The 22,092-nt window shown below is 43.7% G+C and overlaps 1 protein-coding gene across 1 annotated transcript in view; it reads left to right on the top strand.

The window, feature by feature from the left end:
• Positions 1 to 22,092, top strand: part of CETN2 (centrin 2) — a 56,644-nt gene that overhangs the window by 30,088 nt on the left and 4,464 nt on the right. Inside the window, exon 4 of the mRNA XM_077450225.1 lies at positions 17,608 to 17,745. Coding sequence (XP_077306351.1) covers positions 17,608 to 17,745 — 138 coding nt within the window. The remainder of the gene's footprint in view (positions 1 to 17,607; positions 17,746 to 22,092) is intronic.

Below are 22,092 nucleotides of genomic sequence, written 5' to 3'. Positions count from 1 at the left end.
CCCAGAATGCGATTTTGAAAGTTTTTTCTATGCACAAGGACGTTTTTGGGATTAATTATTTTGCACAACCTTTTGAATGATTTTTTCTTATGAATTTTGATATTATTATTATAAGCAAATTATATTTATGGGTCACAGTAGTGTCAGCACGTATTTGCACACACTGATTATTGCATTTTTCTCATTTTAATTTTGCAACATAAGAAAATTTCAGCACTGAAATATAGATTTGCACTGTAACACTTATAAACTAATTATTAATTTTGTATATATCTTTATAAATAGACCATCATAGGTTAAATATATATTGGGTTTTAGCGCCATAGCCCACTATTTAATCCTTTAAATCAGCGAACAGTAGTGATCTGCTTTAATCTCTAGCAGCCAATCAGTAAGTGGTAATGATGTGCATTAACCTTTAGCAACCAATCGGCAAGCAGAAATTATGTGTTGTAACCTCTAGCAACCAGCCAGCGAACAGTAAGGAAAGGCTGTAACCTCTGGCAAACAATTGCAATCACTGCGTGATCTGCTGCAGTAAACTGATTTTGAGTCTACCTGCTATTTTTTGTTTGTCTCAGAATGGAGGGGGGGGGGCCCAAAAAAATGTTTGCCCAGGGCCCAATCAAAATTAAAGACGGCCCTGACTATGTGGGTTATAGGCCACCTTCAGGTGATGGATACTGGCACACCCTAAGACAAGAAGTCCACTCCCTATATAACCTCTACCACTACTGGGCATACCTCAGTTTTTTTGCCAGTGTGTAAGTTGTTGGTCACGAGTGAAGATGTGCTGTGCTGAGCTCCACTGGAGCAATCCTTGCTGTTACTAGCTATGCAGCCGGATCCATTAAAGGTGTCTTTTAGGCAAATTGAATGGTGCCCGGGCCTCGTATCCGAAGAAACAACGTTTTTCTTGTAAATGCTTCTCTTTTTAGAGAGCTGGACCCCCGGGATCCAGTACTTTTGGTATTTAAGGCCATAAAGTTTTACTGGCGGGGTGCTATTACAGGTCCAGGATTGTGGGTTTCCCGAGGGTCCCTGGTTCCTGAAGGTTTGTTAACGGAACCCACTGTGAAGGGTGAAGATTAGGTCTGTTGGGTTTACCACAGAAAACCCCGCAGCGGGAAAGGTAAGTGGAGTTTTCTAAGAAATTTTGGAATTTTCTTATGAAATGTCTCCTTTAAGAAGTAAATGTTGTCATGTCTAAGTGTATGGAGCACATCCCTTTTCATGCTTCCTCAAGAAATCACACTGTGTCAGGAGCAGCAGGCTTCTTTTTTACAGCTAGTAGACAAACCTCTGGTGAAGAAAAAACCTCCCCAGGCTTACCGGACACCCCCCACCTGAGCTGTACTCTCCCCCTCCTCACATGGCTGAGCGTTAGGAGAGAACTGAAAAGAAAAAACGATCAGCAATGCTGTTTTTTTCTTTCGCCGCCCCTACACGGCGGCGGCTTCCAGGTCTCCTCCTCGCCATTCATCCCTCACAGAACGATACCGTAGGATCAGGTCCACGCGGGAAAACTATTTTTTTAAAAGAAAGAGGAGGGGGGGTGAAAGCGACAGAGGGGGGCGGGGCTTAGCACAGCGTTGGCATCGTCCAGCGCGGGAATGTGCTTTTAAAGCTCCATTTTTGCTGTTGCAAGCTGATGGAGGGACACGAGCAAGAGGGGCATGAAAGAGGTTTGGTAACACAGGCATTCCTTTTTGACACATTTACTATTGCATCGGGCTGAGCATTAATAGCAGCGGCAGGGCTGGACTATTGCTCAAGCAGTGGATGCGTTCCTTCTGGTAGTACCTCTGCTTTGTGCTTTGGGCTGTGGTCGGAAGGAGGGGGGGGGGGGGGGAGACACACAGCTCAAAAAAGTGCAATAGAAAGACTTCTGCAGCCACAAAAAAGCCTAGAACCATCTCGAAAAGATGGCATCCTCCCCTGAGAGTTCTGAAGTGGCTGGTCAGAAAGAGCCATCAGGGCTGTCAGGTGTTTCAGCTGCTCTTAACACTTCAGCCCCTGTATTACAGAAGAGATTTTTTTTCCTCAAAAGATTGATGCTTTAATCGCATCCCAGAGTGGGACTAAGCGTGACAGGTCCCCTTCCATTACCCAGGACCCTCAAACTGAGGAACAGGGGGCAAGAGATGATGAATTTCTCTCAGGGGACCAGGAAGAAGCTGATGACTCCTCCTCTGAAGAGTCAAATACGGAAGGATCAGGTTCACAATCAGAAAGATTGATGGTACAATCTCTTATTGAATTGGTCCGCTCATTCATGCTGCTATTAGCCGAGTCAGTCGATGAGCCCACTTCTTGTTTGGGTTGGCTAAAGCCTCCCCAGGCTATTCATGCTTTTCCTATCCATTCATTGCTAAAAAATTTATTCTGAGTGTGAGCACCCAGATGAAAACTTTTTTGGAGGAAAAAACGGTTTAACACTTTATCCTATGGAGGAAGAGTTTAATAAGAAATGGGGGATTCCAGCAATTGAGGCTGCTATATGCTCTGTGAATAAAAATTTTACTTGTCAGGTAGACAATGCTCAAATGCTTTAAAAACAATATTTCTCTGGCAGGTTCAGCCTGCGCTGGCAGCGACCGGTGTATGTCAGTCCTTAAGAGACCAGTTTAAACAGGTGCTCAAGATTATTCCTGATCAGCAGGCCTAAGATTTGGCCGGTATACCAGGGGTGTTATGTTTAATAATAGACGCTATGAGAGATTCTATTCTCCAGGCCTCACAACTTATGCTCAGGCTGGTGCATGTGTGTAGAGTTCTATGGTTGAAAAATTGGTCAGCCGAAGCGCCATGCAAAAAGCTCTTGGCTAGTTTTCCATTTCACAGTGAACGGTTGTTTGGGGACGATCTGGATAATACAGCCAAAGAATTTCTAATGGCAAAAGTTCCCTTTAACCAGTTTAGAAGAGGTTTAAGCGTTTTTTTCTTTTAAACAAGCTTTTTCTCCGGTGCCAGGAGCATCAGCCTCCAGGCAGTCATGACGGCCTCCACTGTCAAGTTCAAGAGGTAAACCTCAGGGTCAACCCCAGGGACAAAAGAGGACCTGGGGAAGGAAACCCACAAAAAAAGTTATTAAAACCTCCTAATGAAGGGGTGCCTCCACTCGCTCGAGTGGAGGGAAGACTTCTGCAGTTCTCAAGGGTCTGGCAGGAACCGTGTCGAGACAAATGGATGGCTCCCTCAATATCTCTTGGATACAAACTAGAGTTCCAAGAGTTCCTGTCTCCACGTTTTCTCAGATCAAACGTTCCCAGAGATCTAGAAAAAGTCTCTCTTTCTTGCTTTGGACCATCTCTTGTCTCAAAAGCATAGAAGAGCGAGGGTTAGGGTTTTATTCAAACCTTTTCACGGTACCAAAACCAAGTGGGGATGTTAGACCCATTTTATATCTCAAAGATCTAAACCAGTTTTTAAATATCCGCTATTTTCGCATGGAGTCAATCCGATCAGTGGTCTCCATTCTACAAGGTGGAGAACTGCTAGCGTCAATCAACATCAAGGATGCTTACCTCCCATGTACCTCTTTTTCCCGCTCACCAGAAATATCTATGCTTTGAGATAGAAAATCTTCATTTTCAGTTTGTAGCTCTGCCTGGTTCGTAACTTTATTCAGGGGGTAACGTGGATTAATCCTCCGTTTAGGTCACCCCTGAACCCTTGGTACTTGAATTTAGTCCTGTTGGCATTACAGAAACAGCCTTTTAAGCTAATACGACATATTTCTCTTTTGACAAGGCAATTTATTTTTCTGGTTGTCATATCTTTTGCAAGAAGGTTATCAGATTTGGGCGCTCTTCCTTGTAAAGAGTCATATTTGATTATTCACAAGGATAAGGTTGTATTACATCCTCATCCTAATTTCCTACCGAAGGTAGTGTCAGGTTTTCTTTTAAACCAGGAGATTGTTCTGCCTTCATTTTTTCCAGAACCTCGTTCTGCGGAAGAAAGGTCACTACATTCTCTTGATGTGGTGAGAGCGGTCAAGGTCTACTTGAAGACGACTGCTCAGATTCGTAAAACAGATGTTTTGTTTGTGTTGCTGGAAGATCCTAAGAGAGAACAGGCAGCATTGAAATCTATTATTTCTAAATGGATTTGTCAAGTGATTGTTCTAGCTTACGGTTTAAAGAGGAAAATTCCACCTTTTCATATTAAAGCGCACTCTGGGCAGTGCATCACCAAGCCTCCATAGCTCAAATCTGCAAGGCCGCAAATTGGTCTTCAGTCCATACTGTTACCAGATTCTATCAAGTAGATGTAAAAGGTCATGAGAATATTGCCTTTGGGCGCAGGGTACTACAGGCAGCAGTATAGGTCCTCTAGTCTATTGGTGCCCTACTTTTGTTGTGCCTCCCTCCCTTCAGTTGGCATTGACATCTCACATAGTAACTACTATGGCTCTGTGTCCCGTGATGTACGATAAGAAAATAGGAATTTTAAAACAACTGTAAAATCCTTTTCTTTGAAGTACATCACGGGACACAGAGGTCCCTCCCTTCTTTCTGGTATACATGTGTATTGCTTTGCTACAAAAACTGAGGTACTCCCAGTAGTGGGAGGGGTTATATAGGGAGTGGACTTCTTGTCTTAGGGTGTGCCAGTGTCCATCACATGAAGGTGGCCTATAACCCACATAGTAACTACTATCTCTGTGTCCCATGGTGTATTTCAAAGAAAAGGATTTTACAGGTAAGCTGTTTTAAAATTCCTATTTTTCTTTGGTTTTGTTTGACATGCATCGCCTTTCATGTGCTCCTTGCTACGAAGGTCAGTTATAGGTGAGGACAGTGGATATTTGTTTGTACTGTGATTCTAAATCTCTGGCTACTGTACTTTGAGTTACTGATTAAAAAAAAGATATTCAAATAAGGACTTCTAATTTTCCCAATCAATATTTCTTCCATGGGTCAGAGGGTCAGCATAGCATCCAGGGAACTATCATTTTCAGAAGCTCAGCACAGCAGCTTCCATATTTCTCTCATAACAGGCTATGCTTAAAGTGGTTGTAAACCCTTACATATACCCAGTGACGTGACTATCCTCAGGTAATACACAGAGATTAAACAAATCTCCCTACATAAGATGTACCTGCCATTTTATTTTTATTTTTTGCTTTATGTGCCTCACTGGGAAGATTTCCTTTTCACTTTCTGTCTTCTAGACAAAATGGGAAGTGAGAGATAATCCCTAGTATGAGTGTCCCAGTTTGAAGATTTCTCTTTATATTACTATTCTCAGGACCACCCTAAAATTTGGACTTTCTTTCGCTTTACCTTTAGGTGATAATAGTGGACATAAGAAATAGAGAGGGTCGAATCTACCTTAGGCCCCTTTCACACGGGGCGGATCTGTTTTGGCAGACTCCACTCGCTCAGCAGAGCTCTTTCCATTGATCCCCGCTGAGCTGGCGGAAGACAGGTTCTTTTCCACTCACTGTGCATAGACAGACCTGTCAGAGACCCGCTCTCCTCTATGGGGAGATTGGATGAAAACGAACAGCATGTCCTTTTTCATCCGATCCGACCCACTGGACAGATGGCAAATGTATCACCAAACGTCTGTTTTCAGCGGATTTTGTCAGATCAGATGCTAGCGGACACATATGCGCTGACATCCGCCTCCCCAAAGAGGACAATAAGTGGCCCAATCGGGTCCACCTGAAAAGAAAAACGGACCCAATCGTGTGTAAGGGGCCTTATGGGGACACAGACAACAATAAAAAAAATTATTTTTAGTCATAAGCGACACTGTTGTTAAAAAAAAAATAATACAAGCGGTCCCCGGTTACAAACAGGAGTTTGTAAGTTGGAACAGGTACATTTTTTTAAGTGTAGCTCCAGCCAAAAAGGTATTTTTAAGCTTTTTGGATAGTATAGGGAAGGGTTAACACCCCTGTAACGTTTGTTTTGCTGTCTGTGCCCCTGTATAGAAGATTTCATCTCGCATTCTGTCCGTATGGCAATTGGATTTTGAAAATTTTGGTTTGTTGTGGAAACAAGCCTTGGTGATAAAGTTTCAGTAGAGGTACCTTTTCCCCATAATTGTAGGAGTAAATTTCCCTTCCTAGGGGTAGATTTCCTCCCACTTCCTGCTGTCTCCCTCCATTTGTAAGTAGGAGTCGTTTGTAACAAGTGTCGGATGTTTGTAACTAGGGGACCGCCTGTATATGCTTCCCCCTGCAATGAAGACATGGAATTTGAATGAAAAAAAGATAAATTGGGACTTTAAATGAGGCACTGGCTATTGAAATATCATTGTCTCCATCCCTATTACTTGTATCAAAAGAAGGAAGTAGGGAAAATGAGGGGGGGATTTGGGACTTTGTATGAAACACACCACTGGATTATAATGAATCAATTAAGTACCATATTGTTAGTACCATCCACGCTTGTGTACAGCAAATCTACCCATAGTTAAGAGGGTTGGGACCCTACTCCCTGGTCTCCCTCTTTCCATTATATTAATTACTATATCTATGATTACAGATATACCCAGGCTATATCTGCTGCTGATGAGCGTAAGATATCCACGAAACGCGCCAAGCTTTTTATCGATGTTATGTCACAGCAATTATGCGCCACTGTGATTTTTACCCTCGAGAATCATGAATCAATTATACAGTACCATGGCTCTTTACTATCAGGTTAATCATGTTTTCAGATAACTGGGTTTATCACCATTTTAACATGTCAGTATTTGGATACAGTGATGCATATTATGAAATGATTATAGTTATTATTACTTTATCACTTAGCCAATATAATACCCCTCCTGTTCAGACTAATTTTCAGCTTTCTGCGCTGTCACACTTTGAATGAAAATTGCGTGGCCATACAACACTGTACCCAAATGGCATTTCTATAATTTTTTTTCCCACAAGTAGAGCTTTCTTTTGTTGGTATTTGAGCACCTCTGCGTTTTTAATTTTTTGTTTAAAAAATGTAAAAAGACCACATTTTTTTTTATTTTTTATATTTTATTATAAAATTTTAAAACGGGTAATTTTTCTCCTTCATTGATATACGCTGATGAGGCGGCAGTGATGGGCACTGATGGGTGTCAATAATGGGCACTGATCAGTTACACTGATAGGCAGCACTGCTAGGTGGCACTGATTGGCACCACTGGTGGGCATTAATAGGTAGCTCTTGTGGGCATTAATAGGTGGCACATGTGGGCACTGGCAATGGGTACTAGGGTGCACATATGAGGCATAATTGCCTCTTCCTCTTCGGGACCTATGTCCCTTGCAGATGAGCCGGTGATCAGCTTTTTTTTTTATCCTCACGCTGTCAGCTTGAGAAGAAAAAAAAAGTTACCAAGCTTTTGTTTACATCATGTGATCAGCTGTTATTGGCTGACAGCTGATCACATGGTAAGGGGCCGGGACCAGCCCCTTACTCGGATCGGTGATCATCCGAGTCTCAGTGACTCGGTGATGACAGCACATGCACAGGGGAGGCCATCATATGACGGAAATTCAGGTCCGCGCTGTGGCCGTCATTCGGCTATAGTGCAGACGTCAAGTGGTTAAACTAAGTTATCTCAACAAGTATTAATTAGTTCAGCTAGTAAACAATGATTGATAAGAAATCAATTTTTGAATTTCGTTTGCCTGTCTTCTTTTTTTTTTTTTTTTTCATTAATCAATTACAATGGCTACCATCAACATATTGTAACATTCAGAAAGTTTACTAGCTGAGCTATTACATGTTGAGATAACTTTGTGTCTGAATCATTAATTAAAGATAAAAAACAAGAAAATGATGCGCTTATTCTGTGAATACATAAATAAATCCCAAGTGAAGTGATGGATAACAAAGGAAGTGGAAAAAAATATAAAATATCCCAAAAATATAAACACACAATATAAAGATAAAAAAGTCCAAACACAAAATCAATAAAAAAAAAGGAGATAAACACAAAATGCATCCAGATCTTGATAGAAAAAATAATATATCTGTTTAGGATAATACTCTCCAATGATAAAGGGATCAAACAGAGATGGTCAATGTTTAAAATGGCCGCTCAAATCTAGGTATAACCCAAGGGTCAAATAACGCTCAAATGAATGACTGATATATCTCCAAGACCATGGTTCTCAATGTGACTGGTATATCCACTGCTGGGCAAGAATTACACTCTCTCTGGAGTGGGTCTGTGCAGATTATTTGTTTGGAATCTACAGTGTTAATGTGGCATACCTTTGACCCTGCAAACATTGTTGGAGTCACGTTGGGAACCGTGGTCTTGGAGATGTACCAGTCATTCATTTAAGCATTGTGTGACCCTTGGGTCATACCCAGGGGTGTACCTAGGGAATTTGGCACCTAGGGTGGATCCTATTATTGCCACCCCCCAACAAAATCGCAGCGCACGAAGTGTGTCGCTTAAAAAGGAGCAGGAGCTTCTTTCAAGTGACATTGTGATTTACCGAGACTACAGCTCAATTTAAGAAGGTTTGAGTATTATAGTGGCATGTTAGGCCAGTATAGGGTATTATGGTGGCAGGCTAGGGCTGTATAAGGTATTATGGTGTCAGAGCAGGTTAGGGCATTATAGGGTATTATAGGGGCAGAATAGGGCTGTATAGGGTATTATAGGGGCAGGTTAGGGCTGTAGAGGGTACTATAGTGGCAGGTTAGGGCTGTATAGGTTATTATAGGGGCAGTGTGCTAACTTACAGCATAGCTGCAGATGCCGACAGTTGTAGCTCCTTTGTGCTCTTCTCTTTCTCATCCAGGATCAGCCAGTGAACGAGTCTTTGGGAGGAGTGGAGGAGGCAGCCAGACCCCTGGTTCTGCCCACCACCAGCTACCTCGGGACTCAGGAGACATTGAAGATCGCCGAGGGACAGCCTGTCTGATTGGATGACTGGAGAGACAGGCAGCCCCCCTCCCCGTGCCACTGGGGCTCCCTGCTGACCCGATGCACTTCTGATGCTTAACCACTTGCCGACCGCCGCACGACGATGTACGTCGACAGAATGGCACGGGCAGGCATAAGGGCTTACATGTACGTCCTTGCCTGCCCGCGGGTCGGGGGCCCGATCGGGCCCCCGCCCGGTGCCTGCGGCGGTCGGTATTCGTTCGGGAGCGATCCCGGACGAGGGGACGGCCATTCATTCATGGCCACCCCCTCGCGATCGCTCCCGACGAATGAAAATGCTCCGTGACATCACTTCCTCTCCTGTAATGTAAACACAGGAGAGGAAGTGATGTAATCTCTCCTCCGTGTCGGTATTTTTCGTTCCGACACCGAGGAGAGAGGATCGGTGAGTTGCACCAACGCGACACTACACAGTAGAACATGCCAGGCACACGATCACCCCCCCGATCACCCCCCCAATTACCCCTGCCCCCCAGTCACAGTGACACCAATGTAATTTTTTTTTTTTTTTTTGCATTGGTGTCATTTGTGACTGTAATAACTGTTAGGGCAGTTAGGGTTAGCCCCCTTTAGTTCTAATGTACCCCCCTAACCCCCCAATAAAGGTTTAACCCCGTGATCACCCCCCGTCACCAGTGTCACTAAGGCTGGGTTCACATTGCAGCGGTTTATGAGAACGAATGTGATTCGCACCGCACTGCAGTGCAAATCACATCCGATCTCTGTGTGATTCGAGTTCAGCCATACAGATAGTATGGCTGAATTCGCATCGCACCCGCCGCAAATTCGCACGGGACCCTTTTTTTGGCCCGCAGCAGAATCGGATCGCATGGGTGTTCACACCATGCGATCCGAGTTTGCAGATCGCACTGCGATATGCGAACTGATCTGGGGGTGTCATTAACATTTCACTGACACTCCCAGCAGTTCGCATAGGGCAGTGTGAACTGCCGCCGGGAGGCATGCGATGCGGGAACCCGCCGCGGATTCGTGGCGTTCCCGCATCGCTCCAGTGTGAACCCAGCCTAATAAGCGATCGTTTTTCTGATCGCTGTATTAGTGTCACAGGTGACGCTAGTTGGGCAGGTAGTTATTTAGGTTCGCCGCAGCTTTTTATAGCGCCAGGGACCCCCATATACTACCGCATAAAGCCCCCTGATTGCCCCCTAGTTAACCCTTTCACCAGTGATCACCATATAACTGTTACAGGTGACGCTGGTTGGTTAGTTATTTTTTTATAGTTTCAGGGCACCCGCCATTTATTACTTAGTCTCACTAGTGTACCCCTAAATTTAGGGGTGTCTACTTTCCAAAATGGGGTCATTTGGGGGGGGGGTTTGTGCCATCTTGGCATTTTATGGCCTTCAAAACTGTAACGCCCTTAGAAAGCCTGAAGGCGGTGCTTGGTTTTCGGGGCCCCGTACGCGGCTAGGCCCCCAAAAAGTCCCACATATGTGCTATCCCCGTACTCAGGAGAAGCAGCAGAATTAATTTTGGGGTGTCATTTCACATATGCCCATGGCATGCGTGAGCAATATATCATTTAGTGACAACTTTGTGAAAAAAAAAAAAAAAAAAAAAAAAGTTTGTAATTTTCCCGCAACTTGTGGCAAAATATAAAATATTCCATGGACTCAACATGCCTCTCAGCAAATAGCTTGGGGTGTCTACTTTCTAAAATGGGGTCATTTGTGGGGGTTTTGTGCCATCTTGGCATTTTATGGCCTTCAAAACTGTAATAGGTAGTGAGGAGTGAAGTCAAATATTTACGTCCCTTAGAAAACCTGAAGGCGGTTCTTGGTTTTCGGGGCCCCGTACGCGGCTAGGCTCCCAAAAAGTCCCACATATGTGGTATCCCCGTACTCAGGAGAAGCAGCAGAATTTATTTTGGGGTGTCATTTCACATATGCCCATAGCATGTGTGAGCAATATATCATTTAGTGACAACTTTGTGTAAAAAATAAAAAAAAAAAAATTTTTTTTTGTCATTATTCAATCGCTTGAGGCAAAAAAATAAAATATTCAATGGGCTCAACATGCCACTCATCAATTTCCTTAGGGTGTCTACTTTCCAAAATGGGGTCATTTGGGGGGGTTTTGTACTGCCCTGCCATTTTAGCACCTCAAGAAATGAGATAGGCAGTCGTAAACTAAAAGCTGCGTAAATTCCAGAAAACGTACCTTAGTTTGTAGATGTGACAACTTTCCCCAATCGTCTTTCAGGACAGCCACCTTAGAGAGACACCGGCTCCTCCCCTCTGAGGAAACACCGCCTTCAATTTCATAATTTAAGCCTCCTCCTCCCTTCGTTCCTCAGTTATGGTGTTTCCTCCGGCGGGGAGACATCGCCAAGGAACCTTAGGCTAAATTCGGTTGGTGAAACTGAAGCCACCCGAGCGGAGCCCTGGCCCCGTTCGGCTATCCGACCGTTCATCGGTCGGTCCAGGACAGTCCTATCAGCGGGGAGCTGAAGTGTTCGTACTGTCCATATACCCTAAACTCCGCTTGGGGAAAGCGGGAAGTTTATGGGGTCGTCCGTTCGTTCACCCGCGGGGGTTTCAACGGAACAAACAGTCCAGTCGGCTGGGGAAGCTGAATACTCGACTGACCTTTACACGCACTCCAATCTTCGCTTGGGGAAAGCAGGAAGTCTTTGGAGAGGTTCATCCTTGCGTTTCGCCCAGTGGGGTGCTGAACGAAGGCGTCCAAGGCCCCCCTGTGTACGCAGCCGGCTGGGAGCTGGAAGCCGGACCGGTAGGCGGGCGACGTCAGTTCCGGTGGGGGCGGACCCCTTCGTTCGATCCGCGTCTTCCGGTTCCGGACGCGGCACGTGAAAGGGAACCTAGCGTTCGGCTGGTGCGGCCTCTCTTTTCACAGTTGCACAGGTAGCTGTTAGAGGCGCATTCGTACCACGCTTCCTCAACGGGAGAATGTCCGAGGCAGAGGCTTCAAAAACTCCTGGAGATAATAGCACCAGCCACTCGAAGGTAAGAGGAAACCTGGGGAGGTGTTCCCTTACTTGTATCCAGTAGCTCCACTGGTGTTCCTCCTTGGTGGTCGGGGGGAAGGGTAGTGTGTCTGGGATCCTGGTGATGGTTGATCCTAGGGGGGGCACTCCCGGTGGTCCTCTATGTAGCGCTGGTGTTGCTGTTTTTTAGGCTCATGCTGCCCCTTCCTGTATTTTGTGTCTTTCAGAAAGCCACGAGCAAGTCCCCCCATGGTTCTAAGAAGAAGTGCCCTTCGTGTAGAACGTCTATGGGAGACTCTTGGTCTAAAGCTATTTGCAAACAATGTATTGAGGATTTACTTAAGGAACAGGCAGTAGAGCAGGGTGCAGATCTGGTAGCTTCTATGAAGGAACTCTCTGGTACCTTTCAGTCCTTCCAAAACTTTTTTTTCCAGTTTTCAGTGGCCCCAGCCTCCGAGCACTCCTACACCAGCGCAGCAGAGTGTACCATCCAGCCCTGTGGATGTTCCTCCTGCAAGGGGAGAGAATTCAGAGGGTCCCAGGGAGGAAGCTGAGGAGGAAATTGACAGTGTCGTTTCAGACTCCCAGGGGGAGTCTGACGCAGAGATGCTGGATGGGGAATCCAGCAGAATCTCGCGGTATAAGCTTTCCCTGGAGGATGTGGATGAGCTCTTGGGAGCGATTCATACCACTTTAGGTATTCAAGAAGAAACTAAGACATTGTCACTCCATGATCGGATGTACAAGGGCATGGGGGAACAAAAGAAGCGGGTGTTCCCAGTGCATGACGTCTTGATCGATACCATCAAGAAGGAATGGCGGGATCCCGAAAGGAAACCTTTCTTTTCTGGGGCATTAAGACGTAGGTTTCCTTTTTCGGAGGAAGAGACTCTCGTCTGGAATAAATCTCCCAGACTAGACGCTGCTTTTTCCCAGGTGTCCAGACACACTGATCTATCTTTTGAGGATATGGGGGTACTGTCTAACCCTATGGATCGAAGGATGGATTACCTTCTTAAGAAGGCCTGGGATTCGTCACAGGGAAATCTTAAGCCAGCCATGGCATCCACGGTGGTGGCCCGTAACATGGAGTATTGGCTCACCCAGATTAGCGCACACATTGAAGCAGGGACAGCAAAGGAGACTATTCTATCCTCCTTTCCCATGCTTCTTAAAGGGATAGCCTACATAGCGGACGCTTCGGCGGAATCCGTGAGGATGTCGGCAAGGTCCTTGGCCCTGACCAACTCTGCCAGGAGAGCCTTATGGTTGAAGACCTGGCCTGGAGACAATGCATCCAAACTTAAACTTTGTGGAATCCCCTTTACAGGAGATCTACTGTTTGGACCAGGCCTTGAAGCGGTGCTAGATCGCACAGCAGACAAAAGAAAGGCCTTTCCTGTTAAAAGGAAAATTGGGGAACAAGCCAAAAGAAAGACTCGTCCCCAGAAAAGGGTTGTACCACCCCGTACGGTTCAGCAGAAGAAAAGTTGGGGACTCAAAAGCAAGGGACCCGGGGGAGCAATTTTTCGCCCTCCTGAACAGCCCAAAAAATCTCAGTGACAGGGTCACGGTGGGAGGAAGATTGGGGGCCTTCCTCCCACAGTGGGAAATGATTTCCTCCAATCAGTTTGTCTTGGGGATCGTCAGAGGAGGTTACCATTTGGAGTTTTCGGAACTCCCTCCTCTGAGGTTCCTTGTCACCGAGCTGCCAAAATGCGCAGAAAAATCATCTGCCCTTCTTTCCTCTCTTCAGGAGTTGGAAGAACAGGAGGTGGTAGTACGGGTTCCAGAAGGAGAGACAAGCAGAGGCTTCTACTCTCACGTCTTCGTGATTCGCAAGCCTTCGGGAAAGTTCAGGCTCATCCTGAACCTGAAGCCCCTGAATGTCTCAGTTACCTACAGAAGGTTTCGGATGGATTCGGTTTACTCAGTAAAAGCACTCCTACCTCCGAACTGCTTCATGGCATCAATAGATCTGAAAGATGCATACCTGCATATTCCAATCGCAGAGTCCCACCAGCGTTTTCTCAGACTGGCAGTGAGAACTCCAATGGAAGTACTACACCTTCAGTTCAGAGCGCTTCCTTTCGGACTATCCTCTTCCCCCCGAATCTTCACCAAAGTGATGGCAGAAGTTCTGGCATTTCTGCGTCTCAGGGGAATCTCGGTGATCGCATATCTCGACGATCTCCTTCTGTTTGCCCCTTCCCCAGCACAATTAATTCAGGATTTACAGGTCACAAGAAACCTGTTAGTAAGCCTGGGTTGGCTCCTGAACCTGGAGAAATCCAACTTAATCCCTTCCCAGAGGGTCACTTTCCTAGGGTACGAGTTGGACTCAACAGTACAAAGGGTCTTTCTTCCTTTGGAAAAAATTCAAAAGATAGACAGGGCTCTGTTGTGTCTTCAGGGCAACCACCAGATCTCCATAAGGAAGATCATGTCAGCGCTAGGGTTGCTGACATCCGCTCTTCCAGCGGTTCAGTGGGCAGGGTTACATTACCGCCCTCTACAATTATTTGTGCTGAAGGTTTGGGATCACAGCCAGGAATCTTTGGATTCTCTGGTTTCGATTCCAGATCAGGTAAAGAGGTCCCTCTGGTGGTGGAGGAAGGGAGCAAATTTGTCCCAAGGTCTAGAGTGGGTCATGCCAACCTCCAGGGTGGTCACGACCGATGCAAGCAGCTCAGGTTGGGGGGCACACCTAGACTCCCAATTAATACAGGGTATTTGGGAAAAGAGGGACTCGAGGAGATCCTCGAATTGGAGGGAGCTGAGGGCAGTAGATCTAGCTCTCAGAACCTTTCAGAAGGAGCTTCGGGGGAATCACGTAAGGGTAAGGTCGGACAACTCCTCGGTGGTAGCTTACATCAACAGACAGGGGGGCACCAGGAGCAAGTCCTTATGGGCCCTAGCGGAAGCCATCCTCAGATGGGCCGAAGCAAATATCCTGTCCCTTTCAGCAGTCCACTTGAAGGGAGAACAAAATCAGGTGGCAGATTTTCTCAGCAGGAGAACTCTGAGAGAAGGCAATTGGGTTCTCAAGCAGGAAATATTCGAAATGATCACCCGGAGATGGGGGATTCCTGCAATAGATCTCTTTGCCGCAAGGGAAAATGCGAAGGTAGCAACGTTCTTCTCCATAAACAGGGGGGACGGGGCATTGGCGGTGGACGCACTAGCACAGAGTTGGGGTTTCTCCAGGTGCTATGCTTTCCCCCCTCCAGTGCTCATTCCAGCAGTATTAAGGAAATTTCAAGTGGAGAACACTACCCTCATTCTAATTGCACCTCACTGGCCCAGGAGGCCGTGGTTCTCGATCTTGAAGGGCCTGTCTGTAGAACCCCCCTGGATTCTCCCAGTGCAGGAGGATCTCCTGTCTCAAGGTCCGGTGTTCTGCCCTCAGGTAGGACGATGGAACCTGGCAGCGTGGCTTCTGAGGAAGAATTGCTAAAAGCCAAGGGCTTCTCAGACCGGTTGGTAGCCACTCTTCTAAACTGTAGGAAAAAGGAAACCCAGTCCATTTACTTAAAGGTATGGAAACGGTTTAACAGCTGGTGTTCAGAGGGTTCCTTCAACGTGCATAGCCCTATAGCCGTTCTAGAGTTCCTACAGGCAGGGGCGGATAAGGGGTTAGCGCTTGGAACACTAAAAGCTCAGGTTTCCGCTTTGAGCGTGTTTTTAGAGAAACATCTAGCGTCAGATCCTTGGGTCGTAAGGTTCTTCAGGGCCCTAGGTAGGCAAAGACCAGCTTCAAGCTCCCCCTTCCCGGTTTGGGATCTTTCTTTAGTTTTACAGGTTCTCACAGGGGAACCTTTTGAGCCGTTAGAATCTTGCTCATTAAAGCTGATCACTCTCAAAACGGTGTTTTTGGTAGCGATCACTACAGCAAGAAGAGTAAGTGAACTCGAAGCCCTTTCTGTCAGGGCTCCCTTTTTTCAGGCTTTTCCGGATCGTCTGGTTTTGAAGATAGATCCGGCCTTTTTGCCGAAGGTAGCTTCTAGTTTCCACAGGATGCAGGAGATCGTGCTACCTACATTTTGTTCAAATCCAGTTAGAGAACAGGAACACATGTTTCACAGACTAGATGTTAGAAGATGTGTTCTTTATTATTTAGACTGCACAAGTCAGTTCAGAAAGACAGATTCACTTTTTGTTTTATTTTCAGGGGCCAGGAAGGGTTCCAAAGCCTCTAGACGTACCATAGCTAGATGGTTAAGGTTAGCCATTGGGCAGGCATACGTGGCAGGGGGATTAGATCCTCCAGCGGGCATTAGAGCACACTCAACCAGGGCCGTGGCAACTTCTCAGGCAGAGTGGGCTGGTGCGTCTCCGGAACAGATCTGTAGAGCTGCAACGTGGTCCAGTTTTGCTACGTTTGTGAGACACTATAGACTGGATCTTCTGTCAGCCAAAGACCAAGCCTTTGGTCGAAAGGTGCTACAGGCAGTAGTCCCACCCTAAGGTAATATACTCGCTTATCCTCTCTAAGGTGGCTGTCCTGAAAGACGATTGGGGAAAAATGGAATTACGTACCGGTAATGTCCTTTTCCAGGAGTCTTTCAGGACAGCACCGGTTCCCACCCAAATTGTTGCAGATCATCGGGAACTCATTGCATGAGATCGTCAGGTAAGACTTAAAAAGTTTATTTGTTTGACGTGTTCTTGTGTCTCCCCAGTTTGGCCGGAGGTACTCTGGAAGAACTGAGGAACGAAGGGAGGAGGAGGCTTAAATTATGAAATTGAAGGCGGTGTTTCCTCAGAGGGGAGGAGCCGGTGTCTCTCTAAGGTGGCTGTCCTGAAAGACTCCTGGAAAAGGACATTACCGGTACGTAATTCCATTTTTTGCGCAAACCAATAAATATACAATTATTGACATTTTTTTACCAAAGACATGTGGCTGAATACATTTTGGCCTAAATGTATGACTAAAATTGAGTTTATTGGATTTTTCTAATAACAAAAAGTAGAAAATATCATTTTTTTTCCAAATTTTCGGTCTTTTTACGTTTATATCGCAAAAAATAAAAATCGCAGAGGCAATCAAATACCATCAAAAGAAAGCTCTATTTGTGGGAAGAAAAGGACGCAAATTTTGTTTGGGTACAACATTGCATGACCGCGCAATTACCAGTTAAAGCAGCGCAGTGCCAAATTGTAAAAAGACCTCTGGTCATTTACCAGCAAAATGGTCCGGTCTGAAAGTGGTTAAAAAGCTGGGAAAGTGCAAGGGTGCCCCTCATTATGATGGCCCTGCTGCGATCTCCTCTCACACTGCACACCCCCTGGACTGACACCCCTAATGTGTGGCACCCGGGGCGGCAACCCCCCCCCCTCTTTTTTTTTTTCCCCATCTTTGTTTGTTTTTGTTTTATTGATTTTGTGTTTTCTTCTTTTTTTTTGGACTTTTTTGACTTTTTTATCTTTATATTGTGTATTTATATTTTTTGTATATTTTATATTTTTTCCCACTTCCTTTGTTATTCATCACTTCACTTGGGATTTATTTATGTATTCACAGAATAAGCGCACCATTTTCTTGTTTTTAATCTTTTGTTTACTAGTGATTTATGAGTGCGCTATTAGTGGTTGCAGCTGTTCATTTATATAATTTTTATATATATATATATATATATAATTTTAAAATAGGGCACACATAGCAGTGTGCCAGTACACATATGAATAATTAATTGCCATCAATTTAAAAATCCTCTTTTTTTTTTTTCCAGGCTGAAAAAGATTCAAAAGAAGAGATCATGAAAGCTTTTCGGTTGTTTGATGACGATGAAACTGGAAAGATCTCTTTTAAAAATCTTAAAAGAGTTGCAAAGGAGCTTGGGGAAAATCTGACCGACGAAGAGCTGCAGGTTTGTTATTGATTAATTATTCGGAACTATATTTTTTCTTTTAATAGCCTGATTCCATCTCTCTTTTTTTTTTTTTTTTTTGCTTTTGATTTAAGACTAGCTTCACACTGGAAATAGCCTCTGCTAAGCGCCTAAAAACCGCCTCCCATCCATTCCAGTGTGTCTATTCACACTCGGTGGTGCACTTGCAGGACGTTCTTGAAAATCCCTGCAAGCAGCAGGTTTGGAAGCGCTGCCAAAATACCCTGCCAATTGGAATGAATGGGCAGTGCTTTCAAAGCTCCTGAAAAGCGCATTGAAAGTGAAGCAAAACTGGAATTTTTACCCACTTAATCAGCGCTAAATCTTTAGAGCTAACGGCCAGCGCTTTCAGTGTTCAAGCAGCCTTAGTGAACATTTTGGTAAGGATGGTAGTAACTGAGTTCACACAGCAGAGGGCAGCAGTTTTCAGAATTTGAAGATTGGTGGCTGCAGGAACACTGAAGTCTAACATCTTATTATTTTTCTGTATTAAGAAGTCATTAGCCAAGTTAGTAGAATAAAGATAGCATGTAATGCATTATATTTGTAACAATGTTTCAAATTTCTCTTTATTTTATATTATAAAACATACATTCAACGTTTTCCATTCAAATTTCACCTCATTATAAAACATTTCCCATACACTACAGAAGAAGAAGAAGAAGAAAAAAAAAAAATAATAAAAAAAAAAAACATCTTCTCAATACTACCCCATTTAATCCCCCTACCCCTCTCTTACATGAATTCCCACATTTTTCCCGAGGTACTCAATTCCTCCCATTTTTTTCCAATATTTTGAAATCTGTTTCTCTACATATCCCTCTTGTCTAATTTGTTTCTCCATGAAGCACATTTCGCTCATCTCATAATTCCACTCTATTATTGTTGGAGCTTCTTCTTTTTTCCATTTCCGTGCGATTACGGTTTTAACTACTGTAGTCATTTGGTACAAAAATTCCATCTCTTTTTGTTTTAATTTTTCAGATGCATGGGAGAATAATACTGTCTTTATATCAAGATTTATTCTTATACCTGTCATCTTCTGATATAATTCTATTAAATATATATATATATATATATATATAATATATATTTGTAACAATGAAGTACGGATTACATTCTGGTTTTAAAGCTGAAATCCAAACAGCTAAATACAGTGCCTTGAAAAAGTATTCGTGTGCCTTCAAAGTTTTGTCATGTTATAACCAAAAACGTAAATGTATTTTATTGGGATTTTATGTGATAGACCAACACAAAGTGGCACATAATTGTGAAGTGGAGGGAATATTATAAATGGTTTTCAACATCTTTTACAAAGAAATATCTGAAAAGTGTGGCGTGCATTTGTATTCAGCCCCCTTTACTCTGATACCCCTCACTAAAATCTAGTGGAACCAATTGCCTTCAGAGGTCACCTAATTTGTAAATAGTCCACCTTTGTGTAATTTAATATCAGTATAAATACAGCTGTTCTTTGAAGCCCTCCAGAGGTTTGTTAGAGGACCTTAATGAACAAATAGAATCATGAAGGCCAAGGAACACACCAAGCAGGTCAGGGATAAAGTTGTGGAGAAGTTTAAAGCAGGATTAGGCTATAAAAAGAAAATCCCATGCTTTGAACATCTCACAGAGCACTGTTCAATCCATCATCTGAAAATGGAAAGAGTATGGCACAACTGCAAACCTATCAAGACATGGCCGTCCACCTAAACTGACAGGCCGGACAAGGAGAGCATTAATCAGACAAGCAGCCAATTGGCCCATGGTAACTCTGGAGGAGCTGCAGAGATCCACAGCTCAGGTGGGAGAATCTGTCCACAGGACAACTATTAATCATGCATTTCACAAATCTGGCCTTTATGGAAGAATGGCAAAAAGAAAGCCTTTGTTGAAAGAAAGCCATAAGAAATCCCGTTTGCAGTTTGAGAAGCTATGTGGGGGACACAGCAAACATGTGGAAGAAGGTTCTATGGTCAGATGAAACCAAAATTTCACTTTTTTGCCTAAAAGCAAAACGCCATGGGTGGTGGAAAACTAACACTGCACATCACCCTGAACACACCATGCCCACTGTGAAACGTGGTGGCGGCAGCATGCTGTGGGAATGCTTTTCTTCAGCATGGACAGGGAAGCTGGTCAGAGTTAATGGAAAGATTAATGGAGCCAAATACAGGGCAATTTTAGAAAAAAAAACCTGTTAAGCCCCATACACACTATCCAATTCTCTGCTGATGTTTTCCTTCAGATTTACCAAAACCATATAATATGAGGTCAAACCTTAGGAGTTTCAATTTGTATGCAATAAGGCAGGCCCTTGCACTACATGGTTTTGGTAAATCTGAAGACAAAAATCAGCAGAAAATGTGATAGTGTGTATGGGGCTTTAGAGTTTGCAAAAGACTTGAGACTGCGGCACAGGTTCAACTTCCAGCAGGACAATGACCCTATATATACAGCCAGAACTACAATGGAATGGTTTAGATCAAATCATATTCATGTGTTAGAATGGCCCAATCAAAGTCCAGACCTAAATCCAATTGAAATTCTGTGTCAAGACTTGAAAATAGCTGTTTACAGACGCTCTCCATCCAATCTGACACGGCTTGAGCTATCTTGCAAAGAAGAATGGGCAAAAATTTCACTCTCTAGATGTGCCAAGCTGGTAGAGACATCCCCAAAAACACTTGCAGCTGTAATTGCAGCGAAAGGTGGTCCTACAAAGTCAGGGGGATTGAATACAAATGCACGCCACACTTTTGAAACCATAAATCCTTTTCCTTCCACTTCACAATTATGTGCCACTTTGTGTTGGTCTATTACATAAAATTTCAATAAAATACATTTACGGTTTTGGTTGTAACATGACAAAATGTGGAAACTTTCAAGGCCCTGTACACATTGGAGATATATGCAATCAGTCCTGCATATCTAGCCTGCTCATTGGACAATGAAGGATTAACAGCAAAGTGATGGGGTCACCCCTCCGCTCACTCTGGTCTCCTCCTTTCTGTATGTTCCCTCTAACTACACATGTATTTGCAGCAAAGGGTCATTGTCTCCTTTTGCTGGCTCTCCCTTACCCAGCCTTTGTCTTGCTGTGCAAGGAGTTTACAGAATGCTGATTTCAAAGCGGTTTCAGGTTCTTTTAAGTGAACCTCTGCCCAGACTGTGCCTGTTAGTATTCAGATATTCAGAACAAACCGTAACATCGCTTTGAAACAAACCCTCATTTATCTCTAGCTGTAGGGATTGTGGAGAACTTCACCTTCATAGTCCACAACAGAGGCACTGAAATCATAGTTCCTTTCCCTTATTTTCTATTACAACAGAACCTTTGCTGCCTGTCAGCCCTCTGATGTGAAAAAAAAAAAAAAGAAAAACGTCTGCCAAGCTGTTAAAAAAAAAATAAAAGTCTGAAAACCAACTTCAGAGTCTCTGTTGTGATATTTGAGGATGAATGACATCACAGTACATGCAGCTAGAGGGGTCAGTGATTGTTTATTTTTAGGGCTGAAACAACTAATCGATTATGAAATTAATCGATTATTATTTTCTTAATCGATTAATCGGCCACTAACATAATGGGGTTCAAAAAAACTAAAATTAGCCCTTTATAGTACAAAAAGAGCAAATAATCGCTACTGTAAATATTACTTTCACTGTCCCATATTAAAAAATGAACCCCTTAAAGTAGTGATTATTTGCTCTTTTTGTACTAATTTTAGTTTTTTTAACCCCATTATGTTACTAAACATCTCAGGCCTGGGTCTCACCTCTGTGTTTTTTGGTGATTTTTGCAGAAACACACTACAGTTCATTTACATGGTTTCCTATGGGACACGTTCACATCCATGATTTTTTTTCAGCTGCTGCGTATTTTGAAAAGACAAGTACTTTTTTTTTAAACACAAAACTGTGCTATTTTTTGTTTTTTTGGTTCAATATACTTCAATGCAGAAGCTGCAAAAAAGCTTGTAATAATGCGTTTTTGCGACAATTTGTGTTTTTTAATCTGCCCAACAACAAATTGGCCAAAAAAAATGTAAAAATACAAATTGCAGCAAAATTACCCCTTTTTTTTTTTTTTAAGGTTATTAACCGATTAATTGATTAATCGAAACAATAATCGGCCAACTAATCGATTAGGAAAATAATCGTTAGTTGCAGCCCTACTTATTTTAAAGCCTTTTTAGTGCACGGTAAGAATATTATATTGAATACAGAACATGTAAAAATGTTAATGTTTATAGTCTGGGTACAGGTGCACTTTAAGCTATTTGAATTTATAGAAACATTTAAGCAATACATTAATTGGCATTTACTTCA

The sequence above is a fragment of the Lithobates pipiens genome, unplaced genomic scaffold (genome assembly GCF_037356315.1).
Source record: "Lithobates pipiens isolate NorthernLeopardFrog02 unplaced genomic scaffold, aLitPip1_a1.2 Scaffold_1, whole genome shotgun sequence".
NCBI lineage: Eukaryota > Metazoa > Chordata > Amphibia > Anura > Ranidae > Lithobates > Lithobates pipiens.
Note: the sequence above shows the minus strand (reverse complement) of the source record. Positions and strands in the feature narration are given on the sequence as shown.